This window comes from Triticum aestivum, chromosome 7A (genome assembly GCF_018294505.1).
Source record: "Triticum aestivum cultivar Chinese Spring chromosome 7A, IWGSC CS RefSeq v2.1, whole genome shotgun sequence".
NCBI lineage: Eukaryota > Viridiplantae > Streptophyta > Magnoliopsida > Poales > Poaceae > Triticum > Triticum aestivum.
In genome coordinates, this window is record NC_057812.1 from 695,597,489 (window position 1) to 695,611,622 (window position 14,134).

A 14,134-nucleotide genomic window follows, 5' to 3' on the forward strand; every position below is an offset into this window, starting at 1 on the left:
GGTTAGAGAGCACGCCGGCCTTGTATGACTGGCAGTCGTAGCAGAGGGCATCAAGTAGGGGGTTGTAGCATCCAGACTGGACAGAAGATAGGTGTGTGTTAGTTGCAGAAAACGCAACCAACTTAGTAATTCAGCAACAGTTTTAGCATTGACGAAAACACAAGTCAAAGCCAAATGTCAAGAATTCGCAATTGCGATGTAGGCGAGGCCGGGCGACCAAACTGCGAAGGAAAGTAGCCACCACCAACGATGTGGTGTCGAAGAAGACTTTATTAAGCACTGCCACCATCGCCGCCGGAAATGCCAAAGCGGCCGACAAAATTCTGCCTAAAATCTCAAAATAGAAAAAACTACAACTCCATCCAGTAGATCGGAGCCTCCCGACACTCCCACACTAACACATCCAGTGGGGGAAGAGGGAGAGGCGACCTACCGGCAGATGAGAGGTGGCAGCATGGTGCCCCCAGGGATCGGCCCTCTCCTAGGGTTTGGAGAGTGACGGTTGGGGAAGAGAAGCAATTTGCTCCATGATTGATTTGTAAATATTTCTTCCTGGTATTTGGTATTGATGAAAGTCTATTTTGAAGTATATGGTATTTTAATAGATATTATAATTAATAATTATTTTATGACAAAGAAGTTTTGCTACACAAGGAAAAAATTCAGGGCTAGGCTGAACATTTCAGTTAGTCAATGAATGTGGACTCTCTTTCAGTCAAGGTAGCTAAGAAAATACAACTAATTCAGTGGAGACTCTTTTAGTCAATGGAGCACGTCTCTTATATCATCATCATTGTACTAAACATCTTCAGACAATCAGTACGCTGGACTCTTATTATAACACATGATACTCTTTAGATGTTGATATTGTTTCACAACATTATTCAACCATTGATCTTCTAAATGAAACGTATTCTGTAGAGAACAAGAGATGATATATTGGCTTCGAAAGATCTTGACAGAACCTAATGTAGCTAAATGAAATTAATTTCTTGTATGCTGTACCTTCAATCTAAAAATCTAGCCGACTACAACAATCTCACCTTGTTGGAGGAGTGGATGTACAATCTCAACAAGACTCCTATAGTTCATTTAGAAAAAGATTATAGCAAGTTAAGTCAATAACTCATCTTTAGTTCTACACTTACACTCCATCTACCATGTCGCTGAGTTGTTATCGCATTTACTTCGTCCTACCTCCCGCCTGTGTGTGACTGTGTGTACATATATATATTGCTCCCATCCGATGTGGTGTACACAAGAAGCGAACCACCACGAAAATTGCTAGACGACCCCCCCCCCCCCCCCCCCCCCCTCTCATTTCTATCTTGTTGATGTCGTGTTCCAAGGAAATACGGAACACACGTTGTACCACGTGCACATTAGATTTGGAAGGCATTAGGAAAAGAACAACTTGTAGATACTTCATTCATGGTGATTTACCTACTCTGCAACATTCGTCCTCGAGGAAAGCTTGATCCTAAATATGATCGGGCTAATAGTCCCAGACAAAGGGAGTAATTCACTTGCTCCATTGGCATGCAGTAAATCTGGGTCTAACTGACCCACCGTGTACTTGAGAAAAGGAGAGAAAGTTACATGGTGGAGGTTCCTCTGAGGAAACTAAGACATGGTCTCCATGATGATCAGGGAAACAGCCAGATTCAACTTGCCATGTGCAAAGCGGTGAAGAATATGCATCAGGATTCTCTCTTGTTCTTCATGAAGGTCCGATCATTGTACAGTGCTAGCGAGATAGCTACACGCTTCCTAAAGCAGTTGAGAGTGGAGTACAATGTTAATTTGTTCTCCCAAAAAACATGCAATTTTTAACAGTCTATAATAAGGGCCACATGTAGGGGCAACCTGGTGCATGTAGCTCCCGCTTGCGCAGGGTCCAGGGAAGGGTCCGACCACTTTGGGTCTATAGTACGCAGCCTTTCCCTACATTTCTGTAAGAGGCTGTTTCCAGGACTTGAACCCATGACCTCATGGTCACAAGGCAGCAGCTTTACCACTGCGCCAAGGCTCCCCTTCAATAAGGGCCACATGTAGCATGTAAAGAAATCCTGGGCAGAGAGCTCACCTTGGGTTGACTGGCATTTTAGTAAACCAAGACGCACTAAGAAACTTGAGCTATTGAAAACTTTGAGGTGCATGTGAGACATGGTTGATAGGTGAAAAAAGGAGCAAGATAAAAACTGAGGTAGCGACACAAAGTTACCATGGATGCAGATCAAAGCAAGCACCTATGGCCAGTAGAATGAGTGCAGCTTCTCAGTTTGTACATTCTGGAGGATCCTGTAAAGTTGACCATGGTCTCTGGGGTTCCCAGTTGCAAGAATCCATGGAGCAACAATGCATTTGCAGACAGAAGCAATAGACTGACTCTAAGCACAGGTATTGGCCATGCAAAGGGCAGAAAAGATCACAGACAACTTATGAACATATCTCATATCATGATAATAGGAACCTCCATATATGATATGTTTGAGGTCGGCATAGCAAATATAGCAAGCATGCGCCATTACCAACTATCGACGGTTCAAACATCATCGGAGCTACGGGATAGACGATAGTGTTGCTTGACACAGGACAACGAGCCAACTGCTAACGCTGAACATCAGCCTAATTACCTAAGCCTCGCCAGGCATCTCACTCACTTCCAGGCTGGGTACGAGTTGTCCCGCCTGTTGTTCCTGAAAGCGCAGCACCCAACAGAGTAGACGATGATGAGGAAGATGAGGAATATGATGTTGACGGTGGCGATCTTCTTCCAGTCGTTCTTCAGGTTGGCAAGCACGCCGGCCTTGCATGACTGGCAGTCGTAGCAGAGGGCCCTCTGATCATTCGACCACGTGTTGCAGTCAGGGTCGTTGGTAGAGTTGAGGCCAGTAGGTTTGGCCCAGACGGTCTCGCTCTGGTAGGTGAAGTTGCACCCGGTTGGGGGCTTGCAGCATCCAGACTGAACACAAGATAGATAGTGTGTGTTAGTTGCAGAAAACACGACTTGGTAATTCGGCAACAGTTTTAGCATTGGCGAAAACACAATTCAAAGACAAATGTCAAGGCAGAAATGCACAAGACAAATACAAAATATTTGATGGTCTGCATGCGAGTATCAATGACAACAGTACAGAAGCATTCATTCAGGGTCAGACCAAAGATAAAACATCAGTATATTGGTTTGCAAGAATGCATAGTCCCTCCATGGAAGTGCACGTATAGTGCTTATGAAGCCACAAATGGCAGAAGCTTCACAGGAGGGGAGGGGTAACATGACGATGCATACCATGAAAGTGCAGGTATAGTGCTAATGAAGCCACAAAAAGTAATAACAGTGGTTTACACATAAGAAAGAATACTGTTTCAGGTAAGCTACACCCTATATTTGCATTTGGCAAAAGCTAAGGTGGCACTCCAAAGAAACCACCTCCAGGAAAAGCAAGTCAATACAATAATGTCGAAGGTTCCAGTTTCACATGTGAATGCTATAATTGACATGAACAAGGTACTCCCACACGCAACAAGGAAATTGCAATGTGAGAAGTTACACAGCACTAAGTCTGCAATTCAGTAAAGTTTATGCAAATTCTATCACAAGGCCATTCCTTCATCAGAATAGAGTACAGCAAAAACATAGCAAGGACATCCTCAAAATTAGGGAAATCAAGTGGAATCAACTTGTACAGAAACATGCCATGACCAAACTGAATAAATCAAGTTGAATAGCTCGCACTAGTCTCTACCACTGCTCGAATCTTCCACTAAAATTTACCAGACCCTATCGCAACATAACACATTACCATGCAGCCAGAAAAGCCAGGCTAGCTGTATCTATTTGGCATGATACTATTAGACAAATAGACAGCCAAGCAACAGCAAGAGAGGAAACCACAGCAGTACAACACAGTGGAAGACAATGGTACAGAAATTAAGTAGCTAGCTGACAATGTAGCATAGAAATTGTAGGTAATACAATGCTGTAATACTAGTGGCATCGATTTGTATCCAAACATGCCATCGATTTGTATCCAAACATGCCATCGATTTGTATCCAAACATGCCATGAACAAAACTCAACGAATCAAGCTGAATTGCTAGCACTAGTAGTGGCCACTGCTCAAATCTTCCATTAGCCTTTACCAGACCCCTATCCCAATATAATGCATTGCCATGCAACCAGAAAAGGCAGTTTAGCACATAATAGACAAGTAGACAGCCAAGCAATAAAGCAAAGAGGGAAAACAACAGCAGTACAGCACAGTGGAAGACAGTGGTACAGAAATTAAGTCACTAATCGACAATGTAGCATAGCATGGAAATTGCAGAGCAATTACTCATGCGAACTGAAGTGTCACGTGTGGTGGTCCTTGCGGAGATGGGATCCGACGATTCTTCCACCGGTCCTGTGGAACACTCAACACACAATCTGTACCAACTCCAGATGCACTGCCACTCGTTCGACCTACCGATCATCCTAGTACAATTTTTCAGTGGAGATGAAATTCCGCATCCCCGGGCGAGACCAATCGATTCGCATCCCCAAATTTCAACTAGCAGTAGCAGCAGGGGATTTATTTCCCAACCAAATGTGCGCATAACAACAAGGATTAATTAAACGCAAGGGCGAAGAACAGAAGGGGAAATCGACCTGAATCGGGGAGAGGTTGTTGGTGACGAACTGCTGCAGCGACTCCCCCCTGGCCCCGAACCTCTGGCAGACGCCGCCGTCGCGGAGGCAGCTGCGGATCTTGGCCCAGTTGTCGGCGCTCTCGACCCGGCGCTGGAGCCAGGTGGAGTACTCCCCGAGGCGGTACTCCTTGTAGCCGCGGCCGGAGACGACGGAGCCGGCGCCGCGGTTGGTGACGACGAAGGCGAAGACGGTGAAGACGAGGAGGAGCGCGATGAGGAGGAAGAGCGCGACGAGGTAGAGCCAGAGGAGGCAGGAGGCGCGGCAGAGGGAGCCGGCGAGGCCCGCGAGGGAGAGCGCGAGGAGGAGGGCGCCGAGCGCGATGACCGGCCGCTCCAGGAACCGCTCGCAGTCGGTGGTGGAGGCCCGGTGGCTCAGCCAGATGCCGCCGCCGAGGACGACGAGGGCGAGCACCAGCACCCCCGCGTTCAGCAGGCCCAGCAGCCCGTTGCTGCACCGCGCCATGGCCGCCGCCGCCGCTCGGTGCTCCCTCTTCCTCGCGGGGCGTGCGCGTGACGGGGTGGGGGTGGGGTGGGGGTTTCGAGTAGGTGGGAGGGCGTGCGGTGGGCGGTGTGGGGTTTTTAGCGTGGTGGAATTCGAATTTGGGATTCGAAAAGGGCGTCCGGGAAAACAAAAAGGAGATTCGGAAAGGCGGCCTTCTTTTTCTACCTTTTCTTACTTTTATCATTATATCATTTATCATTTAGACCGGCCACAATTCAGATTCTTTTTTCATCAGAAATGCTAACTTTGAAGTGATGTTTTCTTTTTTGCAAGCAATCCAAATTACTGCCGGATAGGTGCAAAATGCCGCGTCTTGCAGACTATTCCAGGTGTTTCACCAAAGAATGTGTATGCTCTCATTTTTCCTCGGTGCGAGGTTCGAGTACAGGTGGAAATGAGAGTCCGCGCACGTGGATGATAATACTAACCCGGTATTATTTTTTTATGTCTTCTTGTGCAACTTTATAGTTATAAACGAACATTTACCATCTTCTACGTGTAACTTATTATTTTCTACTCCCTCCATTCGTAAACATATGGCGTTTTGGCAGTTCAAGTACAAATTTTGAATAGTTTGCGGTGTTTTAACCGGCATGAAATGCATATGTAAATAATCTTATTGCTGAATTTGACAAGGCATCTCCTCATGCTCGGAGTATGTTTTTATCATCGTTTTGCATTGTAGGACTCCATGCCAACAAACGAGTGACAAAAGCAGCTGCACGTATAAAGTGGATGGGTAGATGTGACATGCCAGAAAGGCCAAAGCCTTTCTGTTCCTACTTGATGACGAGATGCTACCGTCTTTCTTGGCACTTTGCAGGCTATACACGCTTCAGTGTGCGTGCCAGAAATCCCAGCTCTTGCGTCTGCGTGCATGCTTGACACGGGAAAAGGGGAGGGGAAGTGGGGAACAGAATGTTAAGGGCATGTACAATGGAAGCATCACTATACAGATGCCCCAACTTCCACATAGATATTTCGGACCGAAACCACAGTATGAGATGAGAATGACCCAACGCTGCAGTCTCCCTAGTGGTCCACGTCTTTACATCATCTCTCTCTCTCTCTCTCCCCCCTCCCTGGACGCAGGTGAGCTAAAGCAAGGAAGGTCGTCAGGGCATTGGCCAGAAGAGAGTTGAAGCTGCCTTTTGTCAAGGAAGAGGCCGCCTCCTCTGCAGGCGCTCGTTTCATTCTGCAAGCAGCATCTTTTTGTAGTCTGGACCATTAAATCCAACGTGAAGGGGTGGAGCACCGATCCAGAGTGGAGCGTTGGCCATGCCTTAATAATCTAAGTCCACGAGCACGACTTCATCAAGACGCGAACTCCTTTTTGCAGCAAACAGAACTCGTTGATGAATGAAGGTTAATAGCAACACGTGCAGCCAGCGGTGTTTTTCTACACCCACCAACTATATTGATTTGCATTTCTGTGACACGCGCCGACATGCTACGTTTTTGTTCACTTTCATATGTTATCCTTTTTTGCAGCAAATATCCAAACGCCCTTTTTGCGATATGTAAGACTTTGTCTTAAATACATGAACGTTTATTCCACAATATAAGTGTGTCCTTTTTTTTAGGATGAAGTGTGTCCTTTTTCGATATGTAAATATCTCTCTTTTTTTGCGAGAAAAACTGTGAGATATAATAACCAAACTAGCAGTACAGACACTATCAGAAAATAGAAAGAAAAAACACAACAATGTCTCTGGGTCGACGGTCTTCATCCCCCCCCATACGGGTTGATGGCACGCCATCGCATGCCGCTTTATCACCGAAGTGAGCATGTCGTTGTTGATCGCGAGCGAACAAGAAGCCATCAAAGCCACAACTTTCTAGACCAGCGCCCTCCCTCAAGAAGAAATTGTGGAAGAGTTGCAGATCCAAGAACCATACTCCAGTATTTGTCATGCCTCACCCCAGTACGGTCATAACGATGTCACGGAGGCCGTCCAGAGGACCAAACTGCAAAGAGAAGCAATCATCGCCGCCTCCCCTTTATACATTCTTTTATCATAATAAAAGTATTTTGCAATATATATTATAATCAAGATATAGTGTTATCATGGTAATAAAAAGTTATGTATTGAAAGGAATAATTAATGAAATCAATTTTTTTGGACTCTCTTAAAATTGATTTGGTGCGCTCTCTCTTTTTTACACGAGGAAGGGGCTCGAAGGCCCCAGATGCACTTCGGAAGTGGTGGTACAGTGCATCTTACAGAAGGACCAGGACTAAAACAAAAATTAAAACAAAGTCCCCTAGTTTACATATAGAGGACCTTAGGAAGCAAATATAGTTGCTATCAAGTCCAAAACAATCCCCAAATTGAACAAATTTTGCCGGCTCACTTGGTCCTGTTGGGTTTCGTAGTAATTTCAAAAAAATTCCTACGCTCACGCAAGATCATGGTGATGCATAGCAACAAGAGGGGGAGAGTGTGATCTACGTACCCTTGTAGATCGACAACGGAAGCGTTTGGTTGATGTAGTCGTACGTCTCCACGGCCTGACCGATCAAGCACCGAAACTAGGGCACCTCCGAGTTCTAGCACATGTTCAGCTCGATGACGATCCCCGGACTCCGATCCAGCAAAGTGTCGGGGAAGAGTTCCGTCAGCACGACGGCGTGGTGACGATCTTGATGTACTACTGTCGCAGGGCTTCGCCTAAGCACCACTACAATATTATCAAGGACTATGGTGAAGGGGGCACCGCACACGGCTAAGAATATGATCACGTGGATCAACTTGTGTCTCTAGGGGTGCCCCTGCCTCCGTATATAAAGGTTCAAGGGAGGGGGGCCGGCCGGCCAAGGTGTGGCGCGCCAGGAGGAGTCCTACTCCTTCTGGGAGCAGGACTCCCCCCCCCCTTTCCTAGTTGGAATAGGATTTGTGGAGGGGGGAAAAGAGGAGAGAGAGGAGGAAGGGGGCCGGCCCCCTCTCCTTGTCCAATTCGGACCAAGGGGGGGAGGGGCGCGCGGCCCATCTCTAGCCACCTCTCCTCTCTTCCACTAAGGCCCACTAAGGCCCATATACCTCCCGGGGGGGTTCCGGTAACTCCCGGTACTCCGGTAAAATCCCGATTTCACCCGGAACACTTCCGATATCCAAACATAGGCTTCCAATATATCAATCTTTATGTCTCGACCATTTCGAGACTCCTCGTCATGTCCGTGATCACATCCGGGACTCCAAACAACCTTCGGTACATCAAAATGCATAAACTCATAATATAACTGTCATCGTAACCTTAAGCGTGCGGACCCTACGGGTTTGAGAACAATGTAGACATGACCGAGACACGTCTCCGGTCAATAACCAATAGCGGAACCTGGATGCTCTGTAACATCCCAAAATTCTAAATTTTGGAATGTTATAAACAAATAGATAGATTTGATTGATTGTTTGATTGATTGTCTGAAAGTGAGTGAATTCGAAACTTTTTGAAAGTTAAATGAGAGGGAATAAAAGGACTTTCCCAAACTTTCATATTTGCTTTCTGATCTCCGCGAATTCAAATTCTTTTCAAAACAAAACCCTTGAGCGAAGATGATATGACTTCTTCCATTTAAAATTAAATGAAAGGGTATTTGAAAATATTTGAATTCCATTGGGAAATATTTTTCAAATTCAGAAACTTTATGCAACTCAAGGATTTTCACGAGAGAAGATAAAATGACTTCTTCAAATTATGAAATATGAGTTGGGAGTTTCAAAGGATCAATTTCAAGTCCTTTTGGAATTAATTTTCAATTTGGATTTATTTGAGTTTTATTCAAATTATTTTTCTCCAAAAATAAAATATATGGAAATTAGGGTAACATGATTCCCTACAACAGAAAAGTGGAGAAAAAATTAATTTGAAATCATTTTGGTATTTTTAAAATGATTTTAGTTGGATTTTAATAGACCAGCGCCCTCCCTCAAGAAGAAATTGTGGAAGAGTTGCAGATCCAAGAACCATACTCCAGTATTTGTCATGCCTCACCCCAATACGGTCATAACGATGTCACGGAGGCCGTCCAGAGGACCAAACTGCAAAGAGAAGCAATCATCGCCGCCTCCCCTTTATACATTCTTTTATCATAATAAAAGTATTTTGCAATATATATTATAATCAAGATATAGTGTTATCATGGTAATAAAAAGTTATGTATTGAAAGGAATAATTAATGAAATCAATTTTGTTGGACTCTCTTAAAATTGATTTGGTGCGCTCTCTCTTTTTACACGAGGAAGGGGCTCGAAGGCCCCAGATGCACTTCGGAAGTGGTGGTACAGTGCATCTTACAGAAGGACCAGGACTAAAACAAAAATTAAAACAAAGTCCCCTAGTTTACATATAGAGGACCTTAGGAAGCAAATATAGTTGCTATCAAGTCCAAAACAATCCCCAAATTGAACAAATTTTGCCGGCTCACTTGGTCCTGTTGGGTTTCGTAGTAATTTCAAAAAAATTCCTACGCTCACGCAAGATCATGGTGATGCATAGCAACAAGAGGGGGAGAGTGTGATCTACGTACCCTTGTAGATCGACAACGGAAGCGTTTGGTTGATGTAGTCGTACGTCTCCACGGCCTGACCGATCAAGCACCGAAACTAGGGCACCTCCGAGTTCTAGCACATGTTCAGCTCGATGACGATCCCCGGACTCCGATCCAGCAAAGTGTCGGGGAAGAGTTCCGTCAGCACGACGGCGTGGTGACGATCTTGATGTACTACTGTCGCAGGGCTTCGCCTAAGCACCGCTACAATATTATCAAGGACTATGGTGAAGGGGGCACCGCACACGGCTAAGAATATGATCACGTGGATCAACTTGTGTCTCTAGGGGTGCCCCTGCCTCCGTATATAAAGGTTCAAGGGAGGGGGGCCGGCCGGCCAAGGTGTGGCGCGCCAGGAGGAGTCCTACTCCTTCTGGGAGCAGGACTCCCCCCCCCTTTCCTAGTTGGAATAGGATTTGTGGAGGGGGAAAAGAGGAGAGAGAGGAGGAAGGGGGGTCGGCCCCCTCTCCTTGTCCAATTCGGACCAAGGGGGGGAGGGGCGCGCGGCCCATCTCTGGCCACCTCTCCTCTCTTCCACTAAGGCCCACTAAGGCCCATATACCTCCCGGGGGTTTCCGGTAACTCCCGGTACTCCGGTAAAATCCCGATTTCACCCGGAACACTTCCGATATCCAAACATAGGCTTCCAATATATCAATCTTTATGTCTCGACCATTTCGAGACTCCTCGTCATGTCCGTGATCACATCCGGGACTCCAAACAACCTTCGGTACATCAAAATGCATAAACTCATAATATAACTGTCATCGTAACCTTAAGCGTGCGGACCCTACGGGTTTGAGAACAATGTAGACATGACCGAGACACGTCTCCGGTCAATAACCAATAGCAGAACCTGGATGCTCTGTAGCATCCCAAAATTCTAAATTTTGGAATGTTATAAACAAATAGATAGATTTGATTGATTGTTTGATTGATTGTCTGAAAGTGAGTGAATTCGAAACTTTTTGAAAGTTAAATGAGAGGGAATAAAAGGACTTTCCCAAACTTTCATATTTGCTTTCTAATCTTCGCGAATTCAAATTCTTTTCAAAACAAAACCCTTGAGCGAAGATGATATGACTTCTTCCATTTAAAATTAAATGAAAGGGTATTTGAAAATATTTGAATTCCATTGGGAAATATTTTTCAAATTCAGAAACTTTATGCAACTCAAGGATTTTCACGAGAGAAGATAAAATGACTTCTTCAAATTATGAAATATGAGTTGGGAGTTTCAAAGGATCAATTTCAAGTCCTTTTGGAATTAATTTTCAATTTGGATTTATTTGAGTTTTATTCAAATTATTTTTCTCCAAAAATAAAATATATGGAAATTAGGGTAACATGATTCCCTACAACAGAAAATTGGAGAAAAAATTAATTTGAAATCATTTTGGTATTTTTAAAATGATTTTAGTTGGATTTTAATAGACCAGCGCCCTCCCTCGAGAAGAAATTGTGGAAGAGTTGCAGATCCAAGAACCATACTCCAGTATTTGTCATGCCTCACCCCAGTACGGTCATAACGATGTCACGGAGGCCGTCCAGAGGACCAAACTGCAAAGAGAAGCAATCATCGCCGCCTCCCCTTTATACATTCTTTTATCATAATAAAAGTATTTTGCAATATATATTATAATCAAGATATAGTGTTATCATGGTAATAAAAAGTTATGTATTGAAAGGAATAATTAATGAAATCAATATTTTTGGACTCTCTTAAAATTGATTTGGTGCGCTCTCTCTTTTTTACACGAGGAAGGGGCTCGAAGGCCCCAGATGCACTTCGGAAGTGGTGGTACAGTGCATCTTACAGAAGGACCAGGACTAAAACAAAAATTAAAACAAAGTCCCCTAGTTTACATATAGAGGACCTTAGGAAGCAAATATAGTTGCTATCAAGTCCAAAACAATCCCCAAATTGAACAAATTTTGCCGGCTCACTTGGTCCTGTTGGGTTTCGTAGTAATTTCAAAAAAATTCCTACGCTCACGCAAGATCATGGTGATGCATAGCAACAAGAGGGGGAGAGTGTGATCTACGTACCCTTGTAGATCGACAACGGAAGCGTTTGGTTGATGTAGTCGTACGTCTCCACGGCCTGACCGATCAAGCACCGAAACTACGACACCTGCGAGTTCTAGCACATGTTCAGCTCGATGACGATCCCCGGACTCCGATCCAGCAAAGTGTCGGGGAAGAGTTCCGTCAGCACGACGGCGTGGTGACGATCTTGATGTACTACTGTCGCAGGGCTTCGCCTAAGCACCGCTACAATATTATCAAGGACTATGGTGGAAGGGGGCACCGCACACGGCTAAGAATATGATCACGTGGATCAACTTGTGTCTCTAGGGGTGCCCCTGCCTCCGTATATAAAGGTTCAAGGGAGGGGGGCCAGCCGGCCAAGGTGTGGCGCGCCAGGAGGAGTCCTACTCCTTCTGGGAGCAGGACTCCCCCCCTTTCCTAGTTGGAATTGGATTTGTGGAGGGGGGAAAAGAGGAGAGAGAGGAGGAAGGGGCCGGCCCCCTCTCCTTGTCCAATTCGGACCAAGGGGGGAGGGGCGCGCGGCCCATCTCTGGCCACCTCTCCTCTCTTCCACTAAGGCCCACTAAGGCCCATATACCTCCCGAGGGGGTTCCGGTAACCTCCCGGTACTCCGGTAAAATCCCGATTTCACCCGGAACACTTCCGATATCCAAACATAGGCTTCCAATATATCAATCTTTATGTCTCGACCATTTCGAGACTCCTCGTCATGTCCGTGATCACATCCGGGACTTCAAACAACCTTCGGTACATCAAAATGCATAAACTCATAATATAACTGTCATCGTAACCTTAAGCGTGCGAACCCTACGGGTTTGAGAACAATGTAGACATGACCGAGACACGTCTCCGGTCAATAACCAATAGCGGAACCTGGATGCTCTGTAACATCCCAAAATTCTAAATTTTGGAATGTTATAAACAAATAGATAGATTTGATTGATTGTTTGATTGATTTTCTGAAAGTGAGTGAATTCGAAACTTTTTGAAAGTTAAATGAGAGGGAATAAAAGGACTTTCCCAAACTTTCATATTTGCTTTTTGATCTCCGCGAATTCAAATTCATTTCAAAACAAAACCCTTGAGCGAAGATGATATGACTTCTTCCATTTAAAATTAAATGAAAGGGTATTTGAAAATATTTGAATTCCATTGGGAAATATTTTTCCAATTCAGAAACTTTATGCAACTCAATGATTTTTACGAGGGAAGATAAAATGACTTCTTCAAATTATGAAATATGAGTTGGGAGTTTCAAAGGATCAATTTCAAGTCCTTTTGGAATTAATTTTCAATTTGGATTTATTTGAGTTTTATTCAAATTATTTTTCTCCAAAAATAAAATATATGGAAATTAGGGTAACATGATTCCCTACAACAGAAAATTGGAGAAAAAATTAATTTGAAATCATTTTGGTATTTTTAAAATGATTTTAGTTGGATTTTAATAGACCAGTAGCACTCTTTGATTTATCTGAATTTGTGTGGATTTTATTTGAAGTTATAAAAAAATTCATGTCGTAGAAAAACTTTTTCTGAAAATTTTGATATATTATATGCCTATATAATATTTTAATTATTTTGCTTTTATTATTTTATTTGTCTGGAAAATAATGTTTAAAAAAAAGAACTTCCCTCACCGACTGGGCCGGCCCACCTCCCAGGCCAGGCCATGGCCCAGCCCACGCCGCCGCCATCCTCGAGCTCCCGAGCGGGAGACCGGCCGCGCACGCCTCCCGAGCGCCGGCCTCGACGGCCGTGACCGCCCCGGCCTCTCCTTGGCCCCTTCCCCAAGGCCGCCGCCCCTTCTTATAAATCCGCCGCCGCCCTCTCTCTCCTGCAGCCGCCGCCTGCCCTCCCGCATCCTGAGCCGCCGCCGCCACAGATCGCCGCCCTGCCGCCACTAGCTGCTGCCTCCGCGCCGCTGCTCTGCCGCGTCGCCGACCGCCGCCCGCGCCGCATCGCCGTGCCCCGCGCCGCCTCAGCCGTGCGCCTCGCCATCTCCCCGACGACTGGAGCCGCCCGCCGGAGCCCCGTGCCGCCTCGCCGAAGCTTGCCGGTCCGATCTGCCGCTGCCGCCGACCGCTGCCGGTTTTCAGCGAAAAACCGGTCGAACCGGTATAACCGCCGCCCGGTTTTCTCGGTTTTCCTTTTAGTTCGGTTTTCTTAAAAAACCTAGGTTTGTTTTTTTTGGTTTATTACTTAACGAACATTTTCTGTTTAGTTAGTTTAGTGAATGTTTTCTTTCTGTAGATCTGTTTAGCGAATGTTCGTTCGATAGGATTTTTCTTTTTCTTTTTAATTTCGGCCAGGGACCTATCTGTGATAACTTTATT

The 14,134-nt window shown here is 45.2% G+C and overlaps 1 protein-coding gene across 1 annotated transcript; it reads right to left on the bottom strand.

Moving 5' to 3' along the window:
- Nucleotides 1–2,439: 2,439 nt before the first annotated feature.
- LOC123149420 (tetraspanin-8) lies at nt 2,440–5,243 on the bottom strand. Its single transcript, XM_044569076.1, has 2 exons — nt 4,655–5,243; nt 2,440–2,965 (listed from the first exon to the last, which is right to left on the bottom strand). The coding sequence occupies exons 1-2, from the start codon at nt 5,156–5,158 to the stop codon at nt 2,660–2,662; spliced, it is 810 nt and encodes a 269-aa protein (XP_044425011.1). The 5' UTR covers nt 5,159–5,243; the 3' UTR covers nt 2,440–2,659.
- Between the last annotated feature and the right edge of the window lie 8,891 nt (nt 5,244–14,134).